Here is a 27,494-nt window from a genome sequence, read left to right as displayed (position 1 = left end):
AATAAACAAATAATCCAATTAAAAAATTAGGCAGAAGACATGAACAAACATTTCTCCAAAGAAGACACAGAGATGGCCAACAGACATGAAAAGATTTTCATGATCGCCTATCATTGGGGAAATGCAAATCAAAACTACAATGAGATATCACTTCACACCTGTCAGAATGGCTAAAATCAACCACACACACACACACACACACACACACACACACACACACACAAAACAGGTGTTGGTGAGGATGTAGAGAAAAAGAAACCCTCTTGCATTATTGGTGGGAATGCAAACTGGTACAGCCACTGGGGAAAACACTATGGAGGTTCCCCAAAAGTTAAAAATAGAACTACCCTACAATCCAGCAATTGCACTATGGGTATTTACCCAAAAAATACAAAAACACTAATTCAAAGTGATACATGCACCTCAACATTTATAGCAGAATTATTTAGTAGTCAAGATATGGAAACAGCCCATGTGTCCATTGACTAAATAATGGGTAAAGAAGATGTGGATAAAAAGGAATGAAATAGATAACTAGATAAAAAAGAATGAAAGTTGCCATTTGCAACAAGATGGATGGAGGTAGAGGGTATAATGTTAAGGAAAATAAGTCAGTCAGAGAAAGACAAATACCATATGATTTGACTCATATATGGAATTTAAAAAACAAAACAAATGAGCAAACTGGGAAAAGGAGAGAGAGAGGGAGAGGGAGAGGGAGAGGGAGAGGGAGAGGGAGAGAGAGAGAGAGAGAAAGAGAGAGAGAGAGAAATCAAGAAACAGACCCTCAGTTAGAGAGAACAATTGATAGTTACCAGAGGAGAGATAGATGGAAGGATTGTTAAACAGGTGATGGGGATCAAGGAGTGCATTTGTTATAATGAGCAATGGGTAATGTATGGACTTGTTGAATCACTATATTTACACTTGAAACTAATGTAACACTATATGTTAACTAACTGGAAGTAAGAACTTAAAAAAAAACATGGAAAACAAAAACAAAAAAGTGTAGTGCTGGGTGATAGCCATGAAGGTAGAATTTATTATCGCAGTGTATTACACTGTCTCTAATGAGGAGGTCCTATTTTAAGTGATGTAATTGCTGTTTATCCAATGTGGCTTTAGAAACAGAAGGGAGATTGAGAATTACTGGAATATCTTAAAAGGAGGCTGAACTATATGTCTATAAAAACAGGACAGTAATATAAATAGCAGAGAACAAAGGAAGAGGAGCCATTAACTATTAGGGCAAATACCAATTCACTGCATATTTCTCTACATCTACTCCAAAGTTTCAGTCTTCAGAGTTTCTACTATTCTCCTTATGGAAAGAGAGCTTTCATAAGCCTTCATTCTATTTCCATAACTCCAATATATTGTTTTTTTCAATGTTGACTGATGTTGTCAGATTTCTGATATAATAGAGATTCCCAGCCTTTTGTTTAGAATCTACAAATGACTTCACCTATATCTTAAGTTTTCAGATAGGACAGGTGAAAAATAAAGGCAAGAGCATGATGGGCCAAATGCAAGTAATAGCTGTGTCTAAAATGTAGATATGAAGAAGCAGCCTGCTAAGGAGACTGTAAGGAGAAAAAAAGGAGAAAAAGAGAGGAAGTGATAGATATATAGGGGCATCTGGGTGGCTCAGTCAGTTAAGCATCCTACTTCAGCTCAGGTCGTGATCTCACAGTCCGTGAGTTCAAGCCCTGCGTCGGGCTCTGTGCTGACAGCTCAGAGCCTGGAGCCTGCTTCAGATTCTGTGTCTCCCTCTCTCTCTGACCCTCCCCCATTCATGCTCTGTCTCTCTCTGTCTCAAAAATAAATAAGCATTAAAAAAATAAAAAAAGAAGTGAGATATATTTAGATAGATATATGAAGTCTTCAATAGTGTAAGAACTTGAAGAGAAGTTAATGATGAAGATTTAAAAAAAAAAAAGAATATGAAAATTGGTAAAGTCACTGATGACTTTAGAGTAGTACTCAACCCGGGGTGATTTTTGCCTGCAAAGGCATATTTGGCAATGCCTGGAGATATTTTTAGTTATTAAAACTTGACGGTTCTACCGGCATTTAATGGGTAGGAGCCAGAGATTCTATTAAACATATACTGCACAAGACACCCCTGTACCCAAAGAACTATCCAGGACAAAATGTCAATAGTTGCAAAGTTGAGAAACATCCTGTATATTACAGGAGCTAAACTATATGCAACTGAAGAGTTCATGGGCAGTTGAGAAAATTAATATGCCAAGAAAAGGCTATTCTTTAAGAACTTGTTGACTTGTAAGGAAAAAGAGGGCCAGGACGGAGAACTTCTGGATTAAGCAGGGCACAGAAAAAAATTATTTTGTTTGCTTTCTTCAAGGACAGAAACTTGATCATACTGTACACTGACAGTAATGAAGAACTAGAGAAGAAACCAGAGGGGAAAAGTGCTATGAAGTGCTATTCTACAGGAGATGAGGATCAGAACTCAAGAAGACTAGTAGAAAAGACTGCTTTGAAAGAATGACCATAATGTCTAAGATCAAAGGAAATGAAAGACTGATGGGTAAAAATACAAATGTATTGGGAGTGTCAAAAACAGGATGGATAGTTTGAGGACAGCATTTAAAGTTCATACTCAAAAAATAACAATAAAGTTCATACTCAGTGCTTGAGTTAAGCTGCTGGTCTGTGATCCACTTTCCCGTTATAGGAGGAAATGAGAGTATGCTTTCTGTCAAGGAAGAAGGCAGCTGACTCAATAGAATCTCCTTGTAAACATACTGATAACAGACCTCCTAGCAAACAAACTGGCAAACTAAGTGGTTTCACTAGTAGGGCAGCTTATCTATGGACTGCTTTTAACAGAATATGTCTAATTATCTAGGTTGCTTATGAAAAATAAAGCTAGAATACAGAGATTTATGGAATATGGCTCCATGGAAAATTTCTATGCATTCTACACATCTGAATATGAAATCGAGAGGTTTTGTATGGTCAAATGGTAAAAACTTCCAGTTATAAAGATAAATAAGTTCTGAGGATGTAATGTACAGCATGGTGACTATATTCAAAGGGGGAAAAAATGGAGATGTTTTGTACTGAGATGGCTCTTTCTGTGTAAATGAGGTGATTGTACACACCTACCACTTCAAATCTCATCCAAAAATCTGAGCCAGGACCCATCAGATAAAGAAAGGAAGGACATGGGAAGCTGGGAAGGTATTAAGATCTCTACCTGCTTCACCTGTGCCCCTAGATGTCTGATTAAAGCTCTGATTCATGTGAGTCCCTCTTGACAAAAAAAATTATTTGGGTTTCTCATTGGCACATTCACGAAACATTGGGTAGTACTAAAGACAACTACTGAATATTAAAATCATAACTTTATAAAGTAATTACAAACGTATACAATAAAGAGCATAAGAGACAAAGCTAAAAAAAATAATAAATTGTTTCAGCTTGGATAAAATAAGCTAAGAACAATAAAAGATATGAACAAAGAAGGCATTTTAGAGCAAAATGTGGCAGTGAAGTGAAATGATCACTGAATTAAATTATAAAAGTGATAAAATGACAGCCACTCTAATTTACAAGTGATGAATTTAAACAAAGACATCCTCACAGAGCGAAAGTGTAAAATATATATGCGCAACTCATTTGAAAAATCACACCTTTGTATCCTGACACTGCAAATATGGTTTCTGAGACAATTTTAAAAATTTGTCTCAATTTTTAAATTAATTTGAAATTTCAACATAATATTAATATGTTAAAATATTTTTTTTATATAAACTGACCATAATGCCTAGTATTAGGCATATTTCTACTATAATAACATATTTCTTGACCTTGGAAGTCAAAATTTGTTTTATTTATTTTACTAAAATTAAGTCACATTTAAATTTAAATTTTAAAATAGTAGAATAACGACGAAAAATACATTTTTCTTTATTCTTTAACTAGAATAATGTAAAAGCTTCAAATTCCAATGACTATTCCCTCAGAAAATGTAGTTATTTTACACAAGGTCAATTCTGTGTTACAGATTGTGCAGCTGTTCAGATGGCCAGAGATTTGTCATGGATTCTGAATCAATAAATATTCTCTGTCACGCTATAAAAACTGTGCCAGCCCATGGGGTTACCTAAATAAGGCATAAAAGAGTTTTTTCATCTCACAGAAAATTGATATAACTTGATCCAATTAAAAATAAAATGGTCATTTTTGCATTCTAACACCAAGAATAAAAAGTAAACTTAATTTTCTAATTTCTTATTTTTAGAAGGTATACAAGCTGCTTTATGATTATCCTAGATGTAGTATGGTTAAATAAAAGAATATTTAATTGCCTTCTACTACTGTCCTCCATTGTTTTAATAATAGAAATATGTGCTGTTCTTAATAAAGCATTTAATATATATTTAATACTGCTACTGTTACAATATGATTTTTTATTGCTATGTTCTGAATGTTTCTGTCCCCCTAAAACTTGTATGTTGAAATGATGGTATTTGGACATGGTATGGGAGGTGCTTAAGTCATAAGGGTAGAACTTTCCTGAATGTCATTATTGTGTATATAAAAGAGACTCCAGGTGCGCCTGGGTGGCTCAGTCAGTTAAGTGTCCAAGTTCAGCTCAGGTCATGATCTCATGGTTTGTGAGTTCGAGCCTTGCGTAGGGCTGTGTGCTGGCAGCTCAGAGCCAGGAGCCTGCTTCGGATTCTGTGTCTCATTCTCTCTCTGTCCCTCCCCTACTTGTGCTCTCTCAAAAATAAATAAATGTAAAAAAAAAAGAAGAGACTCCAGAGAGCTCCCTGGTCCCTTCCACCATGTACAACACATCAAGAAGGTGCTAGTTATAAACCAGAAACAATGCTGGCATCTTTATCTTGGACTTCCAAGCCTCCAGAGCTATAAGAAATAAATTTCTGTCATTTACAAGCTACCCAATTTGGGATATTTTGCTATAGTGGCCCTAATAGACTAAGGCATTCACATTAGGGAAAAATTTGCAAAGGAAAAAAATTAAGTGCTATGTATCTCTCATGTGAACTGCATGAAAAGAAATGTTAATAATTATGATACTGCAATTTTATTTATTTACTCAAAATGGTCCTCAAGTCATTTTAGATGAAGTGAGTTAACTCTATGAATAAGCTATTCATAATTTTGTGCCCCAAACATATAAATTGTGCCAGCTTCTAAATGAAAATGACTCATCCCCAAAGCTAGACATAAAAAAATGAATGGAATATTTTATCCAATTCTGCTTTTTTGGAATATTTTATCCAATCTGCTTTTATAAAGGAATTTCTGAATCTGCAAGTTTATAAGAAATGAAGTGAATTGGACTAGATAAAACATGCAGGGAGTTTTAAAATATCACCTTAGGCAGATTTGACCATATTTTTTAATTTGTGCTTCAAAAAATATTGCCAATAATTGACTGCTTCTTTTCTCTCTGCATAGCCAGTCCATAACTATTGTACTGATGTGATCCCGGAAACCATTCTATAAGTCTGACCATCGCAGAATGAATTATGTTTCTACTGGAACAATGTCACAATTGGTATGATATAAAAAACCAGAGCTATATCAAACAGTGCATCATAAAGACATCTGTACATTTGTATAATAAATTAAAATGCCAAAAAATGTGCATAAGCAAACCACATAAAATGATTGTACTAAAGGCTTTTTAATTCATTTCTATATAAGCATATGTCACAACCTAGTCAGCATTTATACCTTTATTTCACACATATTTATTATGTACCAGGCATTATACTAAATGCTGTAAGATATGCTTCTTCCATTTAAAATTGTTTTTAATGTTTATTTTTGAGAGACAGAGAGAAATAGAGTATGAGTTGGGGAGGAGCAAAGAGGAAGACACAGAATCCGAAGCAGGCTCCAGGCTCTGAGCTGTCAGCACAGAGCCCGACACAGGACTCAAACTAATGAACCGTGAGATCATGACCTAAGCCGAAGCCGGACACTTACCCAACTGAGCCACCAAGTGTACCAGTTTCTTCCATTTAAGCGAATGAAGTCTAATAGGTAAAATGAGACCTATTCAAATAACTAAGTAGGGGGTGCCATATATGTGATACAACTTAGAAGGGCATTGATAGGAAAAGAATCATTAGTAACTAGAAAAATCAATAAAGGCATTATAGATTAGAGCCATTAATCTAAAATTAATATACTAGTTATCAACAAATGTAACTTAATGTTTAATGAGTGATACTTGTGATTTTCCTTCTTAAAACTTACGAGGATTGAGAAGAATGATTTGTGTGGCTCCATTTCCTTACAAATACTAATGGTTCCCTTTTCTCGTTAAATGTCCTTGTAGCATTCAATGATATTACCTTTAATTCCACTGAAAATTAGTTAAACCAAAAGCTGAGATCATTATTTTAACTCTCCAAATGCCAGTAACATTTTTTTTTTGTACTTTAAAGTTCCATTTAGAATTTCAGGATTAGGAGGAAACATTTATAAAATTAGATATTTTAATTATCAGCTTTTCTTTGCTCTTCATTTTGAGCTCCAACAACCTTTATGCCACAGAATGGAAGTGTGAAAGTACATATACCAAAACGCCAGTAGAGTTCATTTTCCTGATGTATGGTAAAGGTGGGGTGTTTGGAAATGGATACCTTGAACATTAATGTACTTTATTCTTTACTGTCCAAGTGCCTCTCAGAGTCACTGTACAGCATTGGTAGCTGGGCCTCAGTGGTAGAAATTAGCCAAAGACATAAATTACACATATAATTCACAGTGCCAATTGAGCATGCAAGCAAAACTCTACATAAATTAGGGACACAGGAGTTCATGTATTCTAAACATTTGATATCAAGAGCCATAATCCAAATCAAACATCCCCTTAACAGTGTAAATTATAAAATAGTCAGAATTATTAAATCTGTTACATTGACAAGATCATGTCAATGTCTCCTAATCTGGAACTCTATCTTCCAGGCCTCTCTTTCATCTTTGTATCTTCAGAGTAGGCTCTCAATAAATATTTATTTAAAGAAACTGTAAAAGAATAGATAAGTAAATGAATGAATGAAGGATAAGCTAATAAAGGAAAGAACAGTTGCCCCCCCCCAAAAAAAAGTGGATTCATAGTTAAGTGTTTCGCTAGTTAATATGGGGCTTAATTCGTCTGAGATTACTTAGCTATTGTCAGTAATACCTAAATTCTGGATTTTAACACGCCAAGAATTAAAATAGGATATGAGAAGCTAATAATCTGCAAGTAACTATTTCTTCCCTCAAAGGTAAATATGGTCTGTTCTTCTACCAAAAAAGTCCTACAGATTATTTTTTGCTTTGTTTTTACTTTGCCATTCCCAGTTCCTACAAAAACAAACAGGATGCCAAACTGCATATGAGAAAAAGTATGCTATCAGAGTAAAACTAGCCATAAATGAATGCTGGCAGAATCCCTTAGCACAAACAGTTCGGGGCAATGTTGTGATGCATTTGCCAAGTTATCTAAAGACAATGCAACTTTCTGAACCAGCGTTTTAATGTACAGAAATAAATACTTCCAAATTTATTAAGGTTCCCAGAAATTTAGTCAAGTTAATTTAGATATATAGCTCAAGGACTATAAGTCAGGAAGAGAGCACATCCAAAAAACAGAACTTGTAATTACAAATCAATCTTTAACTTTCAAAGAGGTCTTAATCTTTTTTGAGCACAGTGACCAACACAGTGTGAGTCATAAATCAGAGTCCATTAAAAGGGAGGGAGGAGGCAAGCAGGAATTCTCAGTTAATTAAAAGAACTGATGTACACTAAATCTTTTGAGAATATGATAGTCCTTAGTGCCCACCAAATATATCAGGGTCAACACCTTCTAGACACAAGCAAGAGACTACTTCCTGGAGACTTTTGTGGCAAGGAGGGGCCAAGTGATTAGATCTAGTCAATAATTTGTCAGAGAAGGTGAAATGAGTCTCTACAGGTCAGAGCATTTATTACTGGGATGAGGACCTCCAGAGATCTTTTTGCCATGGTAAAAGGCAATATTTGCAATAGTTCAACAGCCTGGACATAGAATGAGACATTAAATGGAACTTCCTGAACCTTCTACAACAAACACATAGCCTGAGTGAGAAATCCATATTATAAAGCCACTAAGATTTGGAGGTTATTTGCTATCATGTATCATAGCTTATCCTTATTCATACACTCAAGCACTTTCCTTCCTGTAATGATGTCAGAGCCTCTGTGTTGTCCGTTATATATGAATCTATCCTCACATTAATAATTGTTTATAGAGCAGGATGATCTTGCATATGGAGTTAAATGTCACTGTGTGAAGCTGTTGGAGAAACAATGACAAATCCTTAAATTTATTCATTTATATACCACAGTCTAGGGGAGCCTGGGTGGCTCAGTAGCTTGAGCGTCCGACTTTGGCTCAGGTCATGATCTCACTGCTTGTGAGTTCCAGCCCCGCATAGTGCTCTGTGTTGACAGCCCAGAGCCTGGAGCCTGCTTCAGATTCTATGTCCCTCTCTTGCTCTGCCCCTCCCTTGTTCCAGCTCTCTTTCTCTCTCAAGAATAAATAAAACTTTTAAAAAAATTATACACCACAGTCTAGAAGAAAAGTTCATAAAAAGAAAGGGCCTATTTCTACAAAATATTTTTTTAAATATGTGGGCCATCCTAAGAAAGCTATCAGGAAAATAATAGAGAAAATGAAGGAAAGTCTTTACTTAAAGCAGTTTGAAAATATTTAACAAATGTGAATCCTTATCAAATTTTTCCAGATATATTCTGGTTTCATGTAATAAATTTAAGCCAACTCCAATTTCTTCTGAGGCACTGAGGTTCAAAGAATTAATACATCCTCCTCTTTCCCTTTCAGATTGAAATATCCCCAAAATATACAAAATCACTAGAACTGTGGTCTAACCTATTAGGGCATATCTTTGTTCATTCAGAAACTCTCGGCATCTTAATAAATAAAGCAAGCCATATCCTACTGGTAAACTTAAATCCCCATCAACTAGACAAAATACTCCAGTCCCTTCTAAGTATGAACATCTTTTTTTGCAACAATGTTCCTTTCTACATGAATTACCTTTCAGTAAAGACACTGATACCATTCATCAGTATATCAAGAAGTACACATTTTAAGTACAGAATCAGCATTAAATTGTTTTTTTTTTTTGTATCCCTTACAGAAGATTATAGCCTAGACCCAGAACAAGCACAGACCGTCTTAACTGTGTTTAACTTCATTACAAATAAATAATGCAAAAAATAAATAATAATTTTAAACTTATTACATTCTCCCCAAAGCATTTAAGATTTAAAGTTAGGTAGAATCCAAATCTGAATCCTATCTCTGCCACCTACTATCTGTATTTTGAGGTAAACTGCTTATCTTCTTAGAGTTCTATTTTCCTTTACAAAATGTGATTAATAATAGTATCACTTGGGGGTGTCTGGGTGGCTCAGTGGGTTAAGCAACCATAAAACTTTGGGTCAGGTCATGATCTTGTGGTTCATGAGCTTGAGCCCCACGTCGGGCTCTGTGCTCACAGCTTAGCCTGGAGCCTATTTCAGATTCTGTGTGTCCCATTCTCCCTGACCCTCCCCCACTTGTGCTCTGTCTCTCTCTCTCTCCCTCCCTCTTTCCAAAAAATAAATAAACATTTAAAAAATAATAATAATAATAATAACAATATCATTTGGTGGATAGTATTGGGAGGACTGGATGTGATAAAACACATGAAGCATTAAGAGAAGTACTTTGGTCCAAATAAATATTGAAAATACATGTTACTATTATTATGTCTCCAAAAGTAAAGAATAACTGAAAATGAATGTTTTCCTACATATATACATTTGCTTGAATTGTTTTAGAAGAGGAATACAGAAAATGTGTCACGGTCGGACATAAAGCTATAATTTCAAAAAAAGGCCACTCGTTTCACATATAGCTAAGATTACCTAAAGAGTCCTAACATTTGCTCTCTTTGCTATGAGTTAAACAACATATTTTACACATTTTAAATTCATGATTACACTGTAAAATTAAAGGATGAGATAGTAGTTGTGAGATCTAAAAAAAAAAAAAAAAAAAGTAAAGCCATAAAACAATTTTGATAGGTTTCATATAGAAATTCAATCACCAGTATTTATTTTAACAAGTGTTATCTGTAAATCCAGTGAACATGTACAATATTTTAATGGAGTTTCTATTCTATCAAGGATAGCCTTTCCCCAACCATGGCAATGATATAATTCTGCCATCTAGTGGAAGAGCTGTACCACTGCAGGGACACTTTTTGAAAAGTGTAAAAAGCCTCAAATGAAAGAACAAAACTGCATTTCTGTGTTCTGACATTTTAAATATTAAATCTTGATTGTGGATTAGGAAGAATAATTTGTGATGTTACAAAGAGAATTACTGAAATATAGTATGAAAATCATGAGCTACAAAGAATATGTAAAAGGCCCAACTCTGGGCAAGTCCAATGCATACTGCATAATTATTAACATAAATACATCTTACGAAGGAAAAATAAGAATTTCGTGAAGAGAAATGTTTCATAATAAGTAGTTATCCATGATTTTTAATTCTGCATCAACTCAAAATCTTTTTTAACGTGTTCTTGCACTTAAACAATAGCAACTGCAATAGTAATACAATATTTTCAATAAACCAAAAGATGAAATTTAACACCATTCTCTATGTAAAAATATAAATACACAAAATTCTATTGTATGATAGAAACAAAAATCCCACTATCATTTGTTGTTTTGCAGTTACTGATTTGCCCAATATTAAGATATAGCCAAACCTAATCTAATTGTTAGAACTTCTAACTTCAAGGAAATGTTTTGGCTATCACTCAATGTTACCTCAGTAACTTAAGACTTCTTCACAATACAATTGTCAAAACTGGATGACCTATTTACATTTGAAACCAAATCATCTAAAATACACAGAGATAAAATACATGAGTAATTTAGTTTTGAGCATTTTTCACACATATCCATGAACAGGGGATATAGGTAAGTAGGTAAGCAGGTACACAGGTAGACATATCGTTTCAAAGAAGCACTGTTAAATACCAGGAATCAAAAACGCTGCTGGAAAAGCATACATCTGTGAGGAAATGAACAAGAGAACTCCAAAAGGCAATACCACCCCAATATTTGTGAGACCTGAGGCCCCCTAGACCTCTTGCAGTCCACTCATCAATTTCCCACCCTGGCTTTATCTTTCACTGCGAATGAGCATCACACACATGCCTCTAAGACACCACAGCCCTCAAGTGCAAGCTCAGAAACGACTCCCCTATAGACATGCTACCTTACCCTTCACCAGCAGGCTCGTGCAGTTTGAACCAGAAATCTGGAATCTGTTATTCAGAATGTGTCAAAGCTTTGGATGGGCATTTTGCCTTGACCCCAAAAGCTCCTCATCCTGTGTGGATGGGCAACTGTAAAACGTCAAGCAGAGTAGGATCCCTGAAGAGTCAATGGGTGGTACTGGCATAATGGCAGAATATAAAAGGACATTTTTTAGAGTGGCTATAGGGTAGAGAGATGGTGTGAAATAATGGTTATCAAAGGGTACCCTCATGATCAGCTTTTTTTCTTAGCTTGCATATCCCAGGGTCTTGATCTAGAACACAGAGTATCAAACTTTCTATGGAAGCAAGGAAGACAGGAATTGAGGGCAACTATCATGGTGTGCTATTATGTGTCAAGACCCATAAGAGTTTCGAGTGCAAACATAGCCTCTTTAACTTGGGATATCAACTAAGGAGATAGATTTTTTCTTCAAGTTATGAAATGTCTATTCTTCAGTCTGTTTTCATATTGCAAAAGGCAGGAATATCCCAGTCCTGTACATAACTATTTTAATAAATGCAAATATATGTGTATACTTACCATGCTGTTCATTTTTGAAGATGATGAACCTGCTCTTTGCTTTCTTAGACTGTTCACTTCTTCTACATTTCCATCTTTTGGTTTCAAAATCATTCTGCTACTCCCTGCAGTTCCTTCAGATGAGGATCGCAATCGCCTCTCTATAAATCTCCCTTCACGATATGGACTGAAGCTACTGGCAAGAACTATTAAAATAAATAAACAAACAAACAAACAAATAAATAAATAAATAAATATTAATACAAATGCTTAACTGTAGTTTTTACAAATGTTCTATTTAAAGCAAATAAGAAACTCTTAGTGTCATTCAAAAATTCTCTATCATAGAAAGAAGTTTTAAATTAATAGTGGTAAGTTTAGTTTACTTAATCACATAATGATTTTGAAGCTCAAAACCTCTGCAGCCATCCTTGGCTTCTCCATACTTCATATAAATCACATAAGCAAATCCTGTCTTTATTACCTTCAAATTGTATACAGAATCTGATTACTTCCTACCTTCCCCACTAACATCCTGGACCAAACTCCCATCAACCCTAGCTTGGGTTACTATAATACTGAACAGTCTCCTTCCTTTGCCTATTCCTACCTGACTCTCCCCCACAAAAACCACAGCCTTCTTTCCACATGGTAACCAGAATGATACACTGAAGACATAAGTAACATTGATCATGAGCATTCCCCTAGTCATAGAGCTATGTTTAACCAATGTCCTATCAGTTTCCTTATGATAACCCTACTCTATCCCTTCATTTAAGGGCCTCCCCATGTTCATCTGTTCACTTTTCTAACTTCATCTTCTGCTGCACCCTCCTCCTTCACTCTGTTTATGCTACTCTGGACCTCTTGCCATTGCTAGAACACTGCAGGCACACTCCAGTACCAAAGTGGCCTTTACCACATAGTCTTTGCACAGTTATACTTCTCTTAAATATTTGTACATCCTTCTCCCAAATCGTCTTCAACTCTTTGCTAATATGTTACCTTGATTAATACTCTGCCCACCATACTTAAAAATGCAAACTACAGTGAACTATCAGAAAATGAAATTAAGAAAACAATCTTATTTACAATAGCATCGAAAAGGATAAAATACTTAGAAATAAATTTAGCCACAGAGTGAAAGATCTCTTACACTGAAAACTGTAAGACACTGATGAAACAAGTTGAGACACAAATAAATGGAAAGATATTCTATGTTCATAGATTGAAGAATTAATGTCCTTAAAATTTCCATACTACTCAAAGCAATCCACAGATTCAATTCAATCTCTATCAAAATTATAATGGCATTTTTCATGAAAATACAGAAAACCATTGTATAAAGAACCACAAAAGACCCCAAATAGCTGAAGCAATCTTGAGAAAGCATAAAGCTGGAGGTGTCACATTTCCTGATTACAAACTATACCACAAAGCTGTAGTAATCAAAACAGTATGGTATTTGCATAAAGACACACACACAGATCAATGGGACAGAATAAAGAGCCCAGAAATAAAAGCATCATATATGAGCAATTAATTTTTGACAAAAGACTCATGAGTATGAAATGCAGAAGAGATAGTCTCTTCAGTAAATGGTGCTGGAGAAACTGAATAAGCACATGCAAAAGAATAAACAGAGACCCCCATCTTACAGTATACAAAAACAAAAACCCTCAAAATGATTTAAATATTTGAACATAACACCTGAAAATGTAAAATTCTAGGAAAACAAAACAAAATAAAACAAAACAGCGGGTAATGCTCCTTGACATTAGTCTTGGCAATGACTTTTCGGATTTCACACCAAAAGCAAAACCAATAAAAGCAAAAAATAACAAATAGAACTATTCCAAAGCAAAAAGCTTCTGTACAGGAAAGTAAATAATCTACAAAATGAAAAGGCAAATTATGGAATGGGAGAAAATATTTTCAAATATCATATCCTCTGAGAGGTTAATATCCAAAATATACAAGGAACTCATACAACTCAATAGAAAATAACAATAATCCAATTTAAAAATGAGCAAGTAGACTAAACAGACATTTTTTTTTTCCAAAAAGACATACAAAATAGCCAAGAGGTACATGAAAAGGTGCTCAACATCACTAATTATAAGGGAATGCAAATCAAAACCACATGAGATATTATATCACACCGGTCAGGGTAGCTATTAGCAAAAATTCAAACAAGTGTTGTGGAAAGTGTAGAGAAAAGGGCACCTTTATACACTGATGGTAGGAATGTAAACTGGTACAGTCACTATGAAAAAAAGTATGTAGTTTCTTCATGAAATTAAATAGAGTTACCATGTGATCTAGGAATTCCATTTATGGGTATATATTCAAAGGAAATGAAATCATTATCTCAGAGAGCTATCTGTATGCCCATGTTTATAGCAACATTATGCACAATAGCCAAGATATGTAAACAATCTAAGTGTCCCATCAATGATGAAGAGACAAGAAGATGTGATATGTAAATATAAAGGGATACTATTCAGCCCTTAAAAAGAAGGAAATAGTGGCATTTGTGACAACATGGGTACAACTGCAGGGCATTAAGCTAAGCAAAATAAGCCAGATAGAGGAAGACAAACACTCTATGGTATCAGTTACATGTGGATTCTTAAACAAAAAAATTGTTTTAAACAGTTGAACTGATTGAAATGCAAAGTAGAAAAGTGGTTGCAATTGGAGCCCGTGGGTGGCTTAGTAGGTTAAGCATCCAACTCTTGATTTCGGCTCAGGTCATGGTTTCATGACCCCCACCTTGGGCTCTGCCCTGTCAATGCAGAGCCTGCTTAGGATTCTCTCTCTCCCTCTCTCTCTGTCCCTACCCTGCTTTTGCTAAATACATACATATATACATACATAAATACAAACATGAAAAAAATGAAAAAGGGAAAAGAAAAAGTGGTTGCAAGAACCTATTAGGCCAAATATAACAGTTCTTTTTAAATAACTTTTTAAGCTAATGAATAAAAATTAAAATGCCAGAGTGCTCAACTTTACATTATTTTTTTCTGTTTGTTTATTTATTTTTGAGAGACAGAGACAGACAGAGAGAAAGGAGAAAGGGAGACAGGATTTGAGGCGGGCTCTGCACCAACAGCAGAGAGCCCAATACGGGGCTGGAACTCACCAGCCGCAAGATCATGACCTGAGCTGAAGTTGGACACTCAACTGGATGAGCCACCCAGGTATCCCTATATTATTATTTTTGATATGACTACATATCTCATACATTCAGATATATATTAAATACTAGCCTAGATATGTTTCATAACAAATGCAGAATAAATTCAGTATTATGGAGTTTAGTGCACATAGCAACTCTTTCTTATATAAAATACATCTACATAACTGGTTTTCAAATGTTAAAATTCCAAATTATAAAATCCTTCTGAATGGCACATGAATATCTCCACAAAATGAAGAACTGAATTCTATTATTTTTTCCTTATCCACATTACCAGCTTGTTTGCCTATCCGTCTCTATTTTACAAGTTGTAGATAACCTGAATAAATAGCTAATGTCCCAAGAACAGGCAACATATTATCAAATTCATTGAAATTACTTTAATGTGGTAAATGGCTCATGATTAGGATCTTCGTGAACAGATTAATAGCAAGATATTTCCACAGAGATAAATATATATAGTATTCAATTTGACATTGAAGCAAATGATCGTTTCTAAATAAGAATTAGATATAATCAAGGTAAGTACATTTCTACCCTTTTTGTATTCCATTTCTTTAAAAAAAGACTGCCTAGATTCCAATTTGAGATCCACCATTTACTGACAATGTGATTTCATAGTTATTTAATTTAATCCTAAATTATTAATAACTGCCATATAAACTTTTAGTTAAGATTAAATGACACTTATCTTGATGAGCACTGAGTAAGATATGGAATTCATGAATCACTATATTGTATCCTTGAATCTCATATAACATTGTGTATTAACTATACCGGAATTAAAATTTCTTTAAATAAATGAAAAGTAAATTTAAAGAAAGATTAAATGAAATAATGAATACAAATTGCTCAACACATTTTTTTTGGCACATATTAAGTGTACAAAAAGGGTGAGCATCATCGATATCATCATCATTGTTCTTCTCATTATATTATAATTAAAGAAATAAGCAGATACAACTAAAGTTATAAGTACAGACAAGGTCACCAAGATCAAAACATAAAAAACTAGGCAGATGCATAAAAGTGATGATGTATCAAATGTGAAAAATATTAAGTTATACAATTATACAGCTAAATAATTCACTCAGGCATTTAAAATTTTTAAATTGTTATATTCATGGAGGGACTAGCTGGATTAATCATATAATCTTATGATGCTTGATACTCTATAATTTAACTTATTATAAGTTGTATATAATATTTTAGTGTTATCCTTAACGGTTTGGAAAGAGCTGGGGTCATGATGTCACTAAGCCTAGTCACTAAGAGCCTGAGCTTTGAACTGAGATAGTTGTAACTTGTGCTACTTAACAGCTATATGATCCTTGGTTGGTTTTTGCATTTGTAAAATGGAACGTGTAAATGTCTATCTCATAAGGTTTGTATCCCAAACAATTATGTACTAACTTTGTGACTTTGGACACATTACTTAGCCTATTTGTGTTCCAAATATCTTGACTGTAAAATGGGTTACTATAATAGTAGTGATTTCAACCATCTGAGAATTCAATGAATAATATATCCAAAAAGCACAAAATGGGAAACGAGACACAATAAACATTCAATGTTGGGGGAACTAGTTGACAGTAACAGTAGTAGTAGCAGAAGCAGCAAAGGCAGCAGCAGTGGTACGTCAAATACAGCCCAGTACGTGGTAAGAATTCAACAGTTTTCTTAACTGAAATTTATATTAAATAACAAAAATTTCTGTTAAATAACATAATGACATACTAGAGTAATTCAAGCACCCATTCCCCCTTTATAGAAAGCAAAGAGAAGGTACCCAAGGTTACACAGGTAGTTAATGACAGACACAAGTTTAAAACCAAGCTCCAAGAACAGTACTTTTAAAGCCTGCAAGTCTATTGTAATTAGACATAGAGACTATTTGTGCTGAAACGTGGATCCTACTTAATAAAGACAGTTTTGGTAAAATAAGAAATAGAATTTAAATTATAGAAAATTTCTTTCAGGGTGATTTTGGCTGGAATATACTCATTTTACTGACTAAGAAATACCAAGACTCATTTACCTTAAAAAAGAGAATCCTTTTACACAAAGCCACATCGCAAATACAAATAATTTCTTTCCCCTCTCTTCTGAGGGCCAGAATCTTGGCAACACAACTAAGAAAAATGAGTAGTATTGCTGAATTACATTGTTACCATAGCATGAAATTTAAAATCAAGTAGAGAAAAGATTTAAAATAAATTATAAATCAGAAAAAAAAAACTAGAGAATGAAAAATAAGGAAATGTGCTTTCTATTCATGGGATGAAATAAGAAGATTAAATAAACTAGAATGAAATTATAAATCATGTTTATTATACAAAGAAAATCAGCATACCTTTGGCAGGATTTGATTCGTATCCATATGATGTTTTGTTAAAAATATGATGATCACCAGAAGAGGGTATTATCCTTGAATCTGAAATAGGATGAATCCCTTTAACACGATCACTTATTGCTTTATGTTGCTCATAAAATCCAAGTTTCCTCGGAGAGCTTGTTGCCAACATTGTTTCACCATTTTGTACTACTTTATGTTCTTCTCTTTGCATATCTCCTGATAGATGAGTCTCTGACTTGTTCCCATTCATAACAGGTAGTTCAGTGATTTGCAATAACACTTCCTTCTGATTAGCAGCAGAGGTTTCTAGTAAGGAATTAGATTCAGTGCTACATCGGCCTTCTAACCTGTATTTCCCAGGAGACATAATTGCACAGGGAACAGTTCCCATAAGGTCTATTGTTGTCTTTGTAACAGCAGCAGGATTGGGAGAGATCTGAGAGGTAGAATCATTGTGGCCAAAGTTCTCACAGTGGGATGCCATGCTTCCACTTTTAGGAAATGCATCTGCTTCAGACACAGAATCTTCAGTCAAGGCTAAGAACTCTGAAGGTGTCTGAGCTGTTGTAAGATCAGCAGAAAGCAGGGGTGATTGTAAAGAGCTTCCTGCCCGTTCTGTTACATCCACAGAACAAGATGGAGAAGCTCTTACTAATACAGGTTCTCTCTCCTGGTACTGTGTAATTTCCAATGAGAATCCAGACTGTTGTACCAATGAAATGGATTGGCTCTGTGGAACTGGCTTAGAAAATTTATAGTGAGATGAAAAAGATTTAGTGAGTAGCTTCTTTGTTGACTGCTTAACAGAACGGCGAGTTTGTTCTTCTGTGAATCCAGAATCATCCCCTTCACTTTTGCCAGAACTTAGGCAATTTATAAAGACATTCTTATTAGTTGAGTGCTCCTTTTCCTTTTCAAAATCTTCTGTCAAGGATCTCGTTATTTTCTTACTTCGTGAACTACTAAAACCAACAGAATGTCTTCCCCTGGTTTTAATATGTTCTTCCAAACTCAGTTTCTGTATACTGCTATGACCAGATTGAGCACCATTTGAAATACTAAGGTTCTGGTTGGTAGTGTCTTGCTTAGGTTCACCTCCTTTCTTATGGTGGAAACTAATGGAAGGAGTACGGAATATGCTCCTGCGTTTACCTGTACTACCTGAGCTTGAATTCGTGCTGGAAGGAGAGGAACTGTGGACACCAACTGTATTACTGGAGGAGGGCGAAGAAGGAAGAGAATCATGTCTTCTGCTAATACTTCTTCTGAATATTGGCAACCGGGAGACCAGGGTAGATCGTCTTGATCCTGAGTCCCCCATTGGGACTCCAAGGCTTGAGCTGTGACAGCCAATTTAGCAGCCTAAAAAAGGTAAAACAAAAAGAACGCATCAAAAGAAATCAATTATAAATAAGACATTTTAAAACAAAACACTGTTTTTCAGGACATGGACTAGAACTTGGCTCATACTAAAATGATAATAAAATTCTGATGAGGATTTTTTTTTTAATTTATAAGTAGCAAAATTATCCAGTGATTTGCACAATGATTTTATAATGGCTCAGCAATGTCAAGATTACCAAGAATATTTAGTCTATGCAAAAGATTGTTGGGTTGAGAAACACAAGATCACTATTCAAGACCCAGCCTTACTACTCCCACTGGTTCTATAATTTGGTAAATTGTTTAATCCTAACTTTTTATGTCTACACATTTAGATGCAGTAGTCTTGTGACAGCCATAATCATTGCCCTGTGGGTAATATGCCCCACTACTGCCTCTCTTGACCAGAAACAGATATATCACAAGACTTGAGAAGTTATTCACTTGAGCTTAACAGAATCACAGATCAGACTAAGGTATGATCTGACACTAGAATCTTCATTCAAAGAAAAAACAATTAGGAAGTACTCTTCTCCTTGGAGTTTGATTTTGGGACTTTTAGAGGTAATCAGGGCATTGATAGATGAAACTAAATGAGGAAGGATACAGTGTAGAGTTATAAACAAAATTAGGTTATGAGGAAACCACAACTATGAATTGAAGAAAAGACTCCAGTGAAAATTAATTCAACTGGTAATGTTGACACGAGTGAAAATACATAGTGACAGCAGCAGAAGCATAGAAAATTTATGAACCATATTAACATCAACGTGCTGATGATGAAGAAAAAGAAGGAAGAAAAAGTGAAGGTGGCAACTATATAGTTCATCAACCATGATGTCCCAAATACTTTTCTGACATAGATTATCTCTTTTAATACTTCTAACTGTAGAAGTAGATAATATTTCCATGGTCATTTTACAACAGAAAGGTAACTTTCTGTCATCGAGCCAATAAAGAGTAAAGCAAGAAACTAATCCTTATATAACCACAGGATCAGCTCATAATCAGCATGACAGAGACTGCTTTCAGTAAAGAGCCAAAACTTGTGCTGCTGAAGGTCCAGCTCTGCTTCCATTTCAGAGATTCTTAGTTGTCGAGTCAACCTGGCTATTCTGATGCCTGCTATTTTTCACTGGTTTTCATAATGTGCCGTGACTTGGTTTCCGTTTTTAGTTTCTGTATTTCACATAATTCCTTAACTGTAATGTATACATCCCCTCTGTCAAATTTTAATCAGACTGTTTCATTTTGGTTTTTGCAACCAAAACTACCTAACCGAACAATAACAAATACTACATAAAGTGACCAGACTCTATTTTATTATTATTAACAGATACATTACGAGAATGATCAAGTAAAATACTTTCATGGCCCTGAAGAAGTATATAAAATGAAAAATATTTTCTCTTTCAGATATGCATTCAAAAATATTTAATATTTTGTCCTAAATGATATAAAATCTAACAGATTTGTATTAGATGATTTTTATTAGATGATGAATTCACTAAATTTGAATTTAAATCAAACTATGTGTAAAACACTCCCAAAATATTTGCATATACTTGTAAATCTTTGGGAGAAGAAAGTTTAAAATACAAACAAAGACATTTTAGGTCTTAAAGTCTCACAAATTAGAAATATCTTATTTGGGGGGACCTGGGTGGCTCAGTTAATTGAGCAGCTGACTTTTGATTTCAGCTCAGATCATGATCCAAGGTTGTGGGATTGAGCCTCACGTTAGGCTCAGCACTGAGCAAAAGCCTGAGATTCTCTCTCTTTCTTCCTCTGCCCTGCTCCCCAACTTGCTCTCTCTCTCTCTCTCTCTAAAATGAATGAATGAATGAATGAATGAATGAATACATACATACATACATACATACATAAACAAGTCTAATTTTCCTCCCAGGTTAAATCTAATTTAACCAATATCTGATTTCCAAAGTGGATACAAAAAATAATACAATTTTTCATGATTTCACTCTTACTAATGCTTTAATTAACATCATTCTTAGATGTGATTTTTCATTTATATGCAAGATTTCCATTTAATGCTTAGTGAAGAGTTTTGCTATAATTAGAGTATTATCAACCATTACGATTTGCAGCTGGTGGTGCACCTATGGTTATCAATGCATTTATGTCAAGATATTTACCATTACTATTGTATTTTTTCAGTATTTATGCATATTGAAATATTAATTGGCCTTTTTTATTATTTCTTGCTTTTGTGTCAGCATTTAAAAATAGTGACTCAATCTCTCTTTAATAAGTATTCAAAGGATTTAACTAGTAAAAATTTCAGAAAAAAATTTACAGTAGTCACTCCTGTCTTTCTAAGTGCTTAATGAAAACAAGACTTTTATTGGGTACAAATAATACATTTAGGCTACTAATACACTTAACCTAATTGAAGTAAAAACATCATAGATACTAAGAGATATTTGTACATTGAATGAGATGACACAAAGTAGATATAAAATCTACTGGAGATAAAAATCCTTTAGATTTCACTTTGTCTACTGATAGTCTTTTAAATGAAGGTCTTGATTTCCTACTGAGAGCTTTCCAGCTAAAAAAGAGAAAGATAAAATATCTATAGGTTGGAATTACCCATATTCTTCAGAGAGACTCTTCAATGTCCAGATGCTCTCTATATCACCAGATTCATTATCCCCTTCCTATTTAATTCTCTATTTGGACTGATTACTACTTGCCATTTTCTGTTCACGTTCATCTTCTGGGAAATTGCAGATGTAGGACCGCCTGCTTGGGATGCCCATCCTATAACTCTGATTTGAAATATTTAGGAATATTTCTATGACACTGTCTTTTCCAGGAGGCCATCCCTGACCCTTTCCCCATCCTCTTCCATTTGGGATGTAATACTATTCCTTTACATATCCTGCAGTATTACCTTACAAGTTAACATCTGTTTACCTGGCTTTACTATTTTACCTTAAGTTTCTTTGTGACAAAGGCCATCTATGCTTTGCTTTGAGACCCCAGTGTCTAATGTAATACACAATTAGTACCAATAGAGCAAATGGATTTCAGGGACAAAGTTTTAACTTGAATACATCAATATTTCAAACGTAAATAAACATATTTTCTGCCCACTACCATAAACAAATGCTGTAATTTTGAAGTTAATTTTATTAAATTACAACTTTTAGAAATTCGTAAGTTAATTGAAAGGCTTTCCAACTGTAAAATCATTCAATAATCTAAAATTTGCTAACATCAGGGGCGCCTCGGTGGCTCAGTCGGTTGAGCGTCCAACTTAGGCTCAGGTCATGATCTCGCGGTTCATGAGTTCGAGCCCCAAGTCAAGCTCTGTGCCGACAGCTTGGAGTCTGGAGCCTGCTTCGAATTCTGTGTCTCCCTCTCTCACCGCCCTTTCCCAGTTCATGCTCTGTCTCTCTCTGTCTCTCAAAAATGAATAAACGTTAAGAAATTTTTTTTTTTAATTTGCTAACATCTAAAAGTGTTATGGAAGCACAATGCTGAACAAGTTGAAGAAAACAATATATCATAACAACTATTAATGAAAGACAAATGTTACACTGCAACATGTTAATATTATTTTTATAATTTTAGTAGAGCAATTATCCTTTCTTAATAAAACCTGTATATATTTTAATGTATTTTTATAAATTTTCAAATGAGATAAAATAAACATATTTTCTCAATTCTCCTCTATTTCTTGGTTCAGAAGACATATCACCTCAAGTCGTAACAGATGCCAAAATAATACACAGGTTGAACTAGACCTGCCCATCTTCCAGGGGCCTTACTATGATCAACATTATTTTATTTGGGAAAACAAATTTGTCATATAAGAGTGCCATCTAATATCATTAAACCTATACAAACAAAACATTAGACTGCTATACCCAATACCACCTACTGGATGCAGATACAGGCCCACTGGACATGATGTGAGACTCAGTTTGACCTCAACTGAAGAAACGGTATCCTTTGCTCTTTAACACAAGGATTTAACAAAAAGTTCCCAGAATGTATTTTATTCAGTGATCTCTACAACTTGAGCAAACACTATCGTTACTTTTAATAGAGTACAACGTCATATGGTAGATCTATTCTGAATTACGTTAAAGGTGAATCTTATTTGGCATGGTTCAGAAAAACACAAATTCTAGTTAAAGGGGATATATGCATTGCTAATGTTACCTATTTAAAACAGTAAAAGTAAAAAAATATTAAAGAAATAAGACATACTGGAAAAAAAGTGTACACACACACACACACACACACACACACATTCTTCCATGATTCAAGGCATAAAAAGACCATGCAGGGTTTTAAAGCAATCATCGTAGAAACTCATTACCATATACACAAATAGGCATGTCTGTCGGTGCAAATAAAACAAAACAAAATCCTCTTCACCTTTTTCTTTCCCATCATTTTTAAAATATTTGCCTAGAATTTGCATACCTCTCATATTTTTTTCACTATAAGTCAAAGATGAAGAGTCACCTGATGGCCCACATACTAGATAGTCCTAAGTATCCTTTGTCTTTCTCCCCAAATTGGTGATGTTTGGTTTATAAAACTAAATAAAAAATACTTACCCACACATGCAATAAGTAAAAAAAAGAAAAATTGGATTCAAATCCAAGCTCTGTCACTTACTAGTAGCATGAGTTGAAACACAGATAATAATTATTTTCAGTATGAGAAGGTGCAACATCAGAAAGAAATGGCACTCTGCCTGCTACTGAGTAAATTTCTAGTTTCTTCCTTTTCTGATGCAAGTGGTACAAGATGGAGCACCACATAAAGAGATTATAAAAATGAGCAACTTGTCAAGATCTGGCTGAATCACTCCATTTTAAAAATCACCTAAAAATATTTTGGGGGGAAGATATATAAATTGATATCAGGTTTCCAATCCCTTATGATGAACCTCCCCTAAGTATACATTATTATTGGAATTTAAAAAGAATGATCAATATTTGAAATGTTCATGAGGAATGTTGATGAAATAAATCTGGTCCCAGCTCTGTTCTTTCTCAGAAAAGATTTCAGAAAATAACCCAATACAGCCTAAGTGACCATGCTGAAAAGAAAATCTACAATACATGATGAAATGGAAGAACGAAAATTCAGAGAAATCAAGTATTCTCTCAGTAAGAATTTGTCAACATTAAGAAAGTGATGGATGGCAGAAAATAAATTATCTGAAAACATATCAAAGAGCATTGGTCAACTTTTACTAAAATTAAATAAAATAATAGCTTGAAAAAGTTTCTAAAACAATCTAATTATGTCATTTTTTTTTCACAGATTTAAATGAGGCTCACACCTGTTGGGTGGTCAGGGCTCAGCTGGAAAGCCCTCCAGTCCAGACTCTTTCTTTACAAAGCCATGCAATTTACACCTCAACATTATTTTACTTTATGGTAGAAGTTATTCTTAAATGAATTTCTAAAATGTTTTACTGTTTTCCCTTAAATGAATGGGAAAAATGGAAGCATTTTTAACAGATAAATCACTACCACAACATGAACAGGGACACCTCAGCCCCAGGGTCAGTGAGGGCAACGTGAGATAAATTCAAAAACTGAATGATCAGGGCCAAGTAAGTGATCAATCACAGAGAAGAGAATGAGACTGTCAGCAGAAGATAGAAAGAGTCAGAAATAATATAATTGATTGGATATGTTTAATTCGCAAATCATTAAATTTGCATATAATTTAGCCACACTGAGTACATGAAGCTCTGTTCAAAAAATAAACAAAAAAATAATCCAAAAAAATCATTGCTTATATCAGAAATATCTACCTTTAGGTGAAGGTCACTACTCACAATGATTTGACCCTAAAGATGAAATGTAAACAGAGATAGATGGCCCCTGATTAGATCATATGTAAGCGAAGAATCACTGGGTTCTACACCTGAAACCAACACTGCACTATATATTAACTAACTTGAATTAAAATAAATATTTTTAAAAAGAACTGTATAGATAATCTCCTAGGAAAAAGAGAGAGATGCCAAATTAGCATGATAACAGGAACTATTACTATAGTAAAGGAGACTACATTTCAAAGAGATTATTCTAGCAGGATTTAGGGAAGCAGATGAGTTCCTTGCCTGAATTGATGGAAGAACAGGGGTCGTGATACATTATTTATAAAGACATGTAATCTTGAGACCCAGGCCTATATGATCTGAGTCCTTTAGTGACCAGAACAGACAATGAAGGGTAAAAAGAAATAAAAAAATAATGGATTCTGGCCAGAGATTAGACAGAATTTAATAGTGAAAGAAGTCAAAAGCTATATCCACATGTGACCAGGCTTAGGTAAATAAGACTACATTTATATTTTTAAAATGTTATAGTTTATGTTTTGGGATTTACACACTATGAATGTATAACTGCTAAGAATGTGGACTCTGACACAAGCATGTCTAGACTTGAATTTGTCATGACACATGAGTTGTGTGACTTCGCAGTGGTTTAAAAGTTACTTAAATTCCCACAGCCTAAAGTTTCTTCATGAGGATAAACAGTTGCAACTGTCTTGAAGAATTTTTATCAGATCAAGTAAACACCAAAAAAACAACAACAACAACAACAACAACAACAACAACACTTAGTATAGGGTCTAACGTGATGAATGTTTAATAACTGTAAATTATTTATCAAGAATAATTAACCATACTTGTGTTGTTTCACAGCAAACTTTTTTCTAATTCAACTTAGAACTTTCCAAACCTCTCTCAAAGTTTTAATTCTGTCTACTCATAGATTAATACTGTCATTTCCTGAGTCAATTCTGAACAGGACACAATGACCATTAGAAGCTGCAGTACCTACATGTAGATGGGACTTAGAATTAGTATTGATATGTATGAATAAATAGTGATGTAGCCATTATTACATTTTTTAACTTGTTTCTTACAAATAATTCCATTCAACTATATCATGCTTTTGACCCAAAATATTATTGACCATGCTGATCTCCTTCTTGACAAGTTTAGTTCAATTTTTTATTAATATTGAATTCAATTATCAGTCTTAGTTTTTTTTTATTTTCAACAAAATAATTCAGCCTTCAAGGATCAAATAACTGACATTATAAATATTCAAAGACTGTGTCTTAGGCTCCAAACAAGATTCCCAAAAGATGAATTTGATAAATTTGTTGAGCAATGCCAATGTCAATGTAACAAATACACAGATTTAAAGAGGATAGCACATGAAACAACCAACAAAACTAAAAGGCAACCAACGGAATGGGAAAAGATATTTGCAAATGACATATCAGACAAAGGGCTAGTATCCAAAATCTATAAAGAGCTCACCAAACTCTACACCCGACAAACAAATAACCCAGTGAAGAAATGGGCAGAAAACATGAATAGATACTTCTCTAAAGAAGACATCCAGATGGCCAACAGGCACATGAAAAGATGCTCAATGTCGCTCCTCATCAGGGAAATACAAATCAAAACCACACACAGATATCACCTCACGCCAGTCAGAGTGGCCAAAATGAACAAATCAGGAGACTATAGATGCTGGAGAGGATGTGGAGAAACGGGAACCCTCTTGCACTGTTGGTGGGAATGCAAATTGGTGCAGCCACTCTGGAAAACAGTGTGGAGGTTCCTCAAAAAAATTAAAAATAGACCTACCCTATGACCCAGCAATAGCACTGCTAGGAATTTACCCAAGGGATACAGGAGTACTGATGCATAGGAGCACTTGTACCCCAATGTTTATAGCAGCACTCTCAACAATAGCCAAATTATGGAAAGAGCCTAAATGTCCATCAACTGATGAATGGATAAAGAAATTGTGGTTTATATACACAATGGAGTACTACATGGCAATGAGAACGAATGAAATATGGCCCTTTGTAGCAACATAGATGGAACTGGAGAGTGTTATGGTAAGTGAAATAAGCCATACAGAGAAAGACAGATACCTTATGGTTTCACTCTTAAGTGGATCCTGAGAAACTTAACAGAAACCCATGGGGGAGGGGAAGAAAAAAAAAAAGAGGTTAGAGTGGAAGAGAGCCAAAGCATAAGAGACTCTTAAAAACTGAGAACAAACTGAGGGTTGATGGGGGGTGGGAGGGAGGGGAGGGTGGGTGATGGGTATTGAGGAGGGCACCTTTTGGGATGAGTACTGGGTGTTGTATGGAAACCAATTTGACAATAAACTTCATATATTGAAAAAAAAATAAAGAGGATAGCACACATCTAAAAATGTACATATTTGTTAATAATTAAAATTTATATTATTTTTCATAATCATATCTCACAATGGAGAAATCTGCATTGGTTTTAAAATATTTTGGAAAAAAAAATTCCTCACAGCATTCTAAGTAAGGTTTCTTAGAAGCAGACCCTGAGCAAAGGACTCTTGTTCAAATAATTTATAAGACTCTCAGAAGGTTAAGAAAGGAGGATAAATGGACAGAGGGAAAAGTTAATCAAATATGTGGTACCAATGGAAACTAACTTCAGACTGATCCCAGGGGATCTGCTGCACTAACTGATACTCTGAGATACGGCTGATCTTTTGTATTCTCATGCCTGTCAACCATTTGTAAACTTCCTTAATACATGAGATAAAAAACTCTGAACCATATGCA

General features: G+C 34.5%; 1 protein-coding gene and 1 long non-coding RNA gene across 4 annotated transcripts in view; one reads left to right on the top strand and one right to left on the bottom strand.

The window, feature by feature from the left end:
• Nucleotides 1-27,494, top strand: part of LOC125923682 (uncharacterized) — a 1,073,698-nt gene that overhangs the window by 371,853 nt on the left and 674,351 nt on the right. The gene's annotated exons all lie outside the window — the stretch shown is intronic.
• The window catches only part of CCSER1 (coiled-coil serine rich protein 1), an 843,785-nt gene that overhangs the window by 682,859 nt on the left and 133,432 nt on the right, over nucleotides 1-27,494 (bottom strand). For all 3 annotated transcript variants that reach the window (XM_049632119.1, XM_049632120.1, XM_049632121.1), the window contains exons 2-3: nucleotides 17,469-18,833; nucleotides 11,932-12,116 (exon numbers count right to left, since the gene is read on the bottom strand). In XM_049632119.1, coding sequence (XP_049488076.1) covers nucleotides 11,932-12,116; nucleotides 17,469-18,792 — 1,509 coding nt within the window. In that variant the 5' untranslated portion in view covers nucleotides 18,793-18,833. The remainder of the gene's footprint in view (nucleotides 1-11,931; nucleotides 12,117-17,468; nucleotides 18,834-27,494) is intronic.

The sequence above is a fragment of the Panthera uncia genome, chromosome B1 (genome assembly GCF_023721935.1).
Source record: "Panthera uncia isolate 11264 chromosome B1, Puncia_PCG_1.0, whole genome shotgun sequence".
In the NCBI taxonomy this organism is placed as follows: domain Eukaryota; kingdom Metazoa; phylum Chordata; class Mammalia; order Carnivora; family Felidae; genus Panthera; species Panthera uncia.
This window is presented reverse-complemented; position numbering and strand designations above follow the sequence as displayed.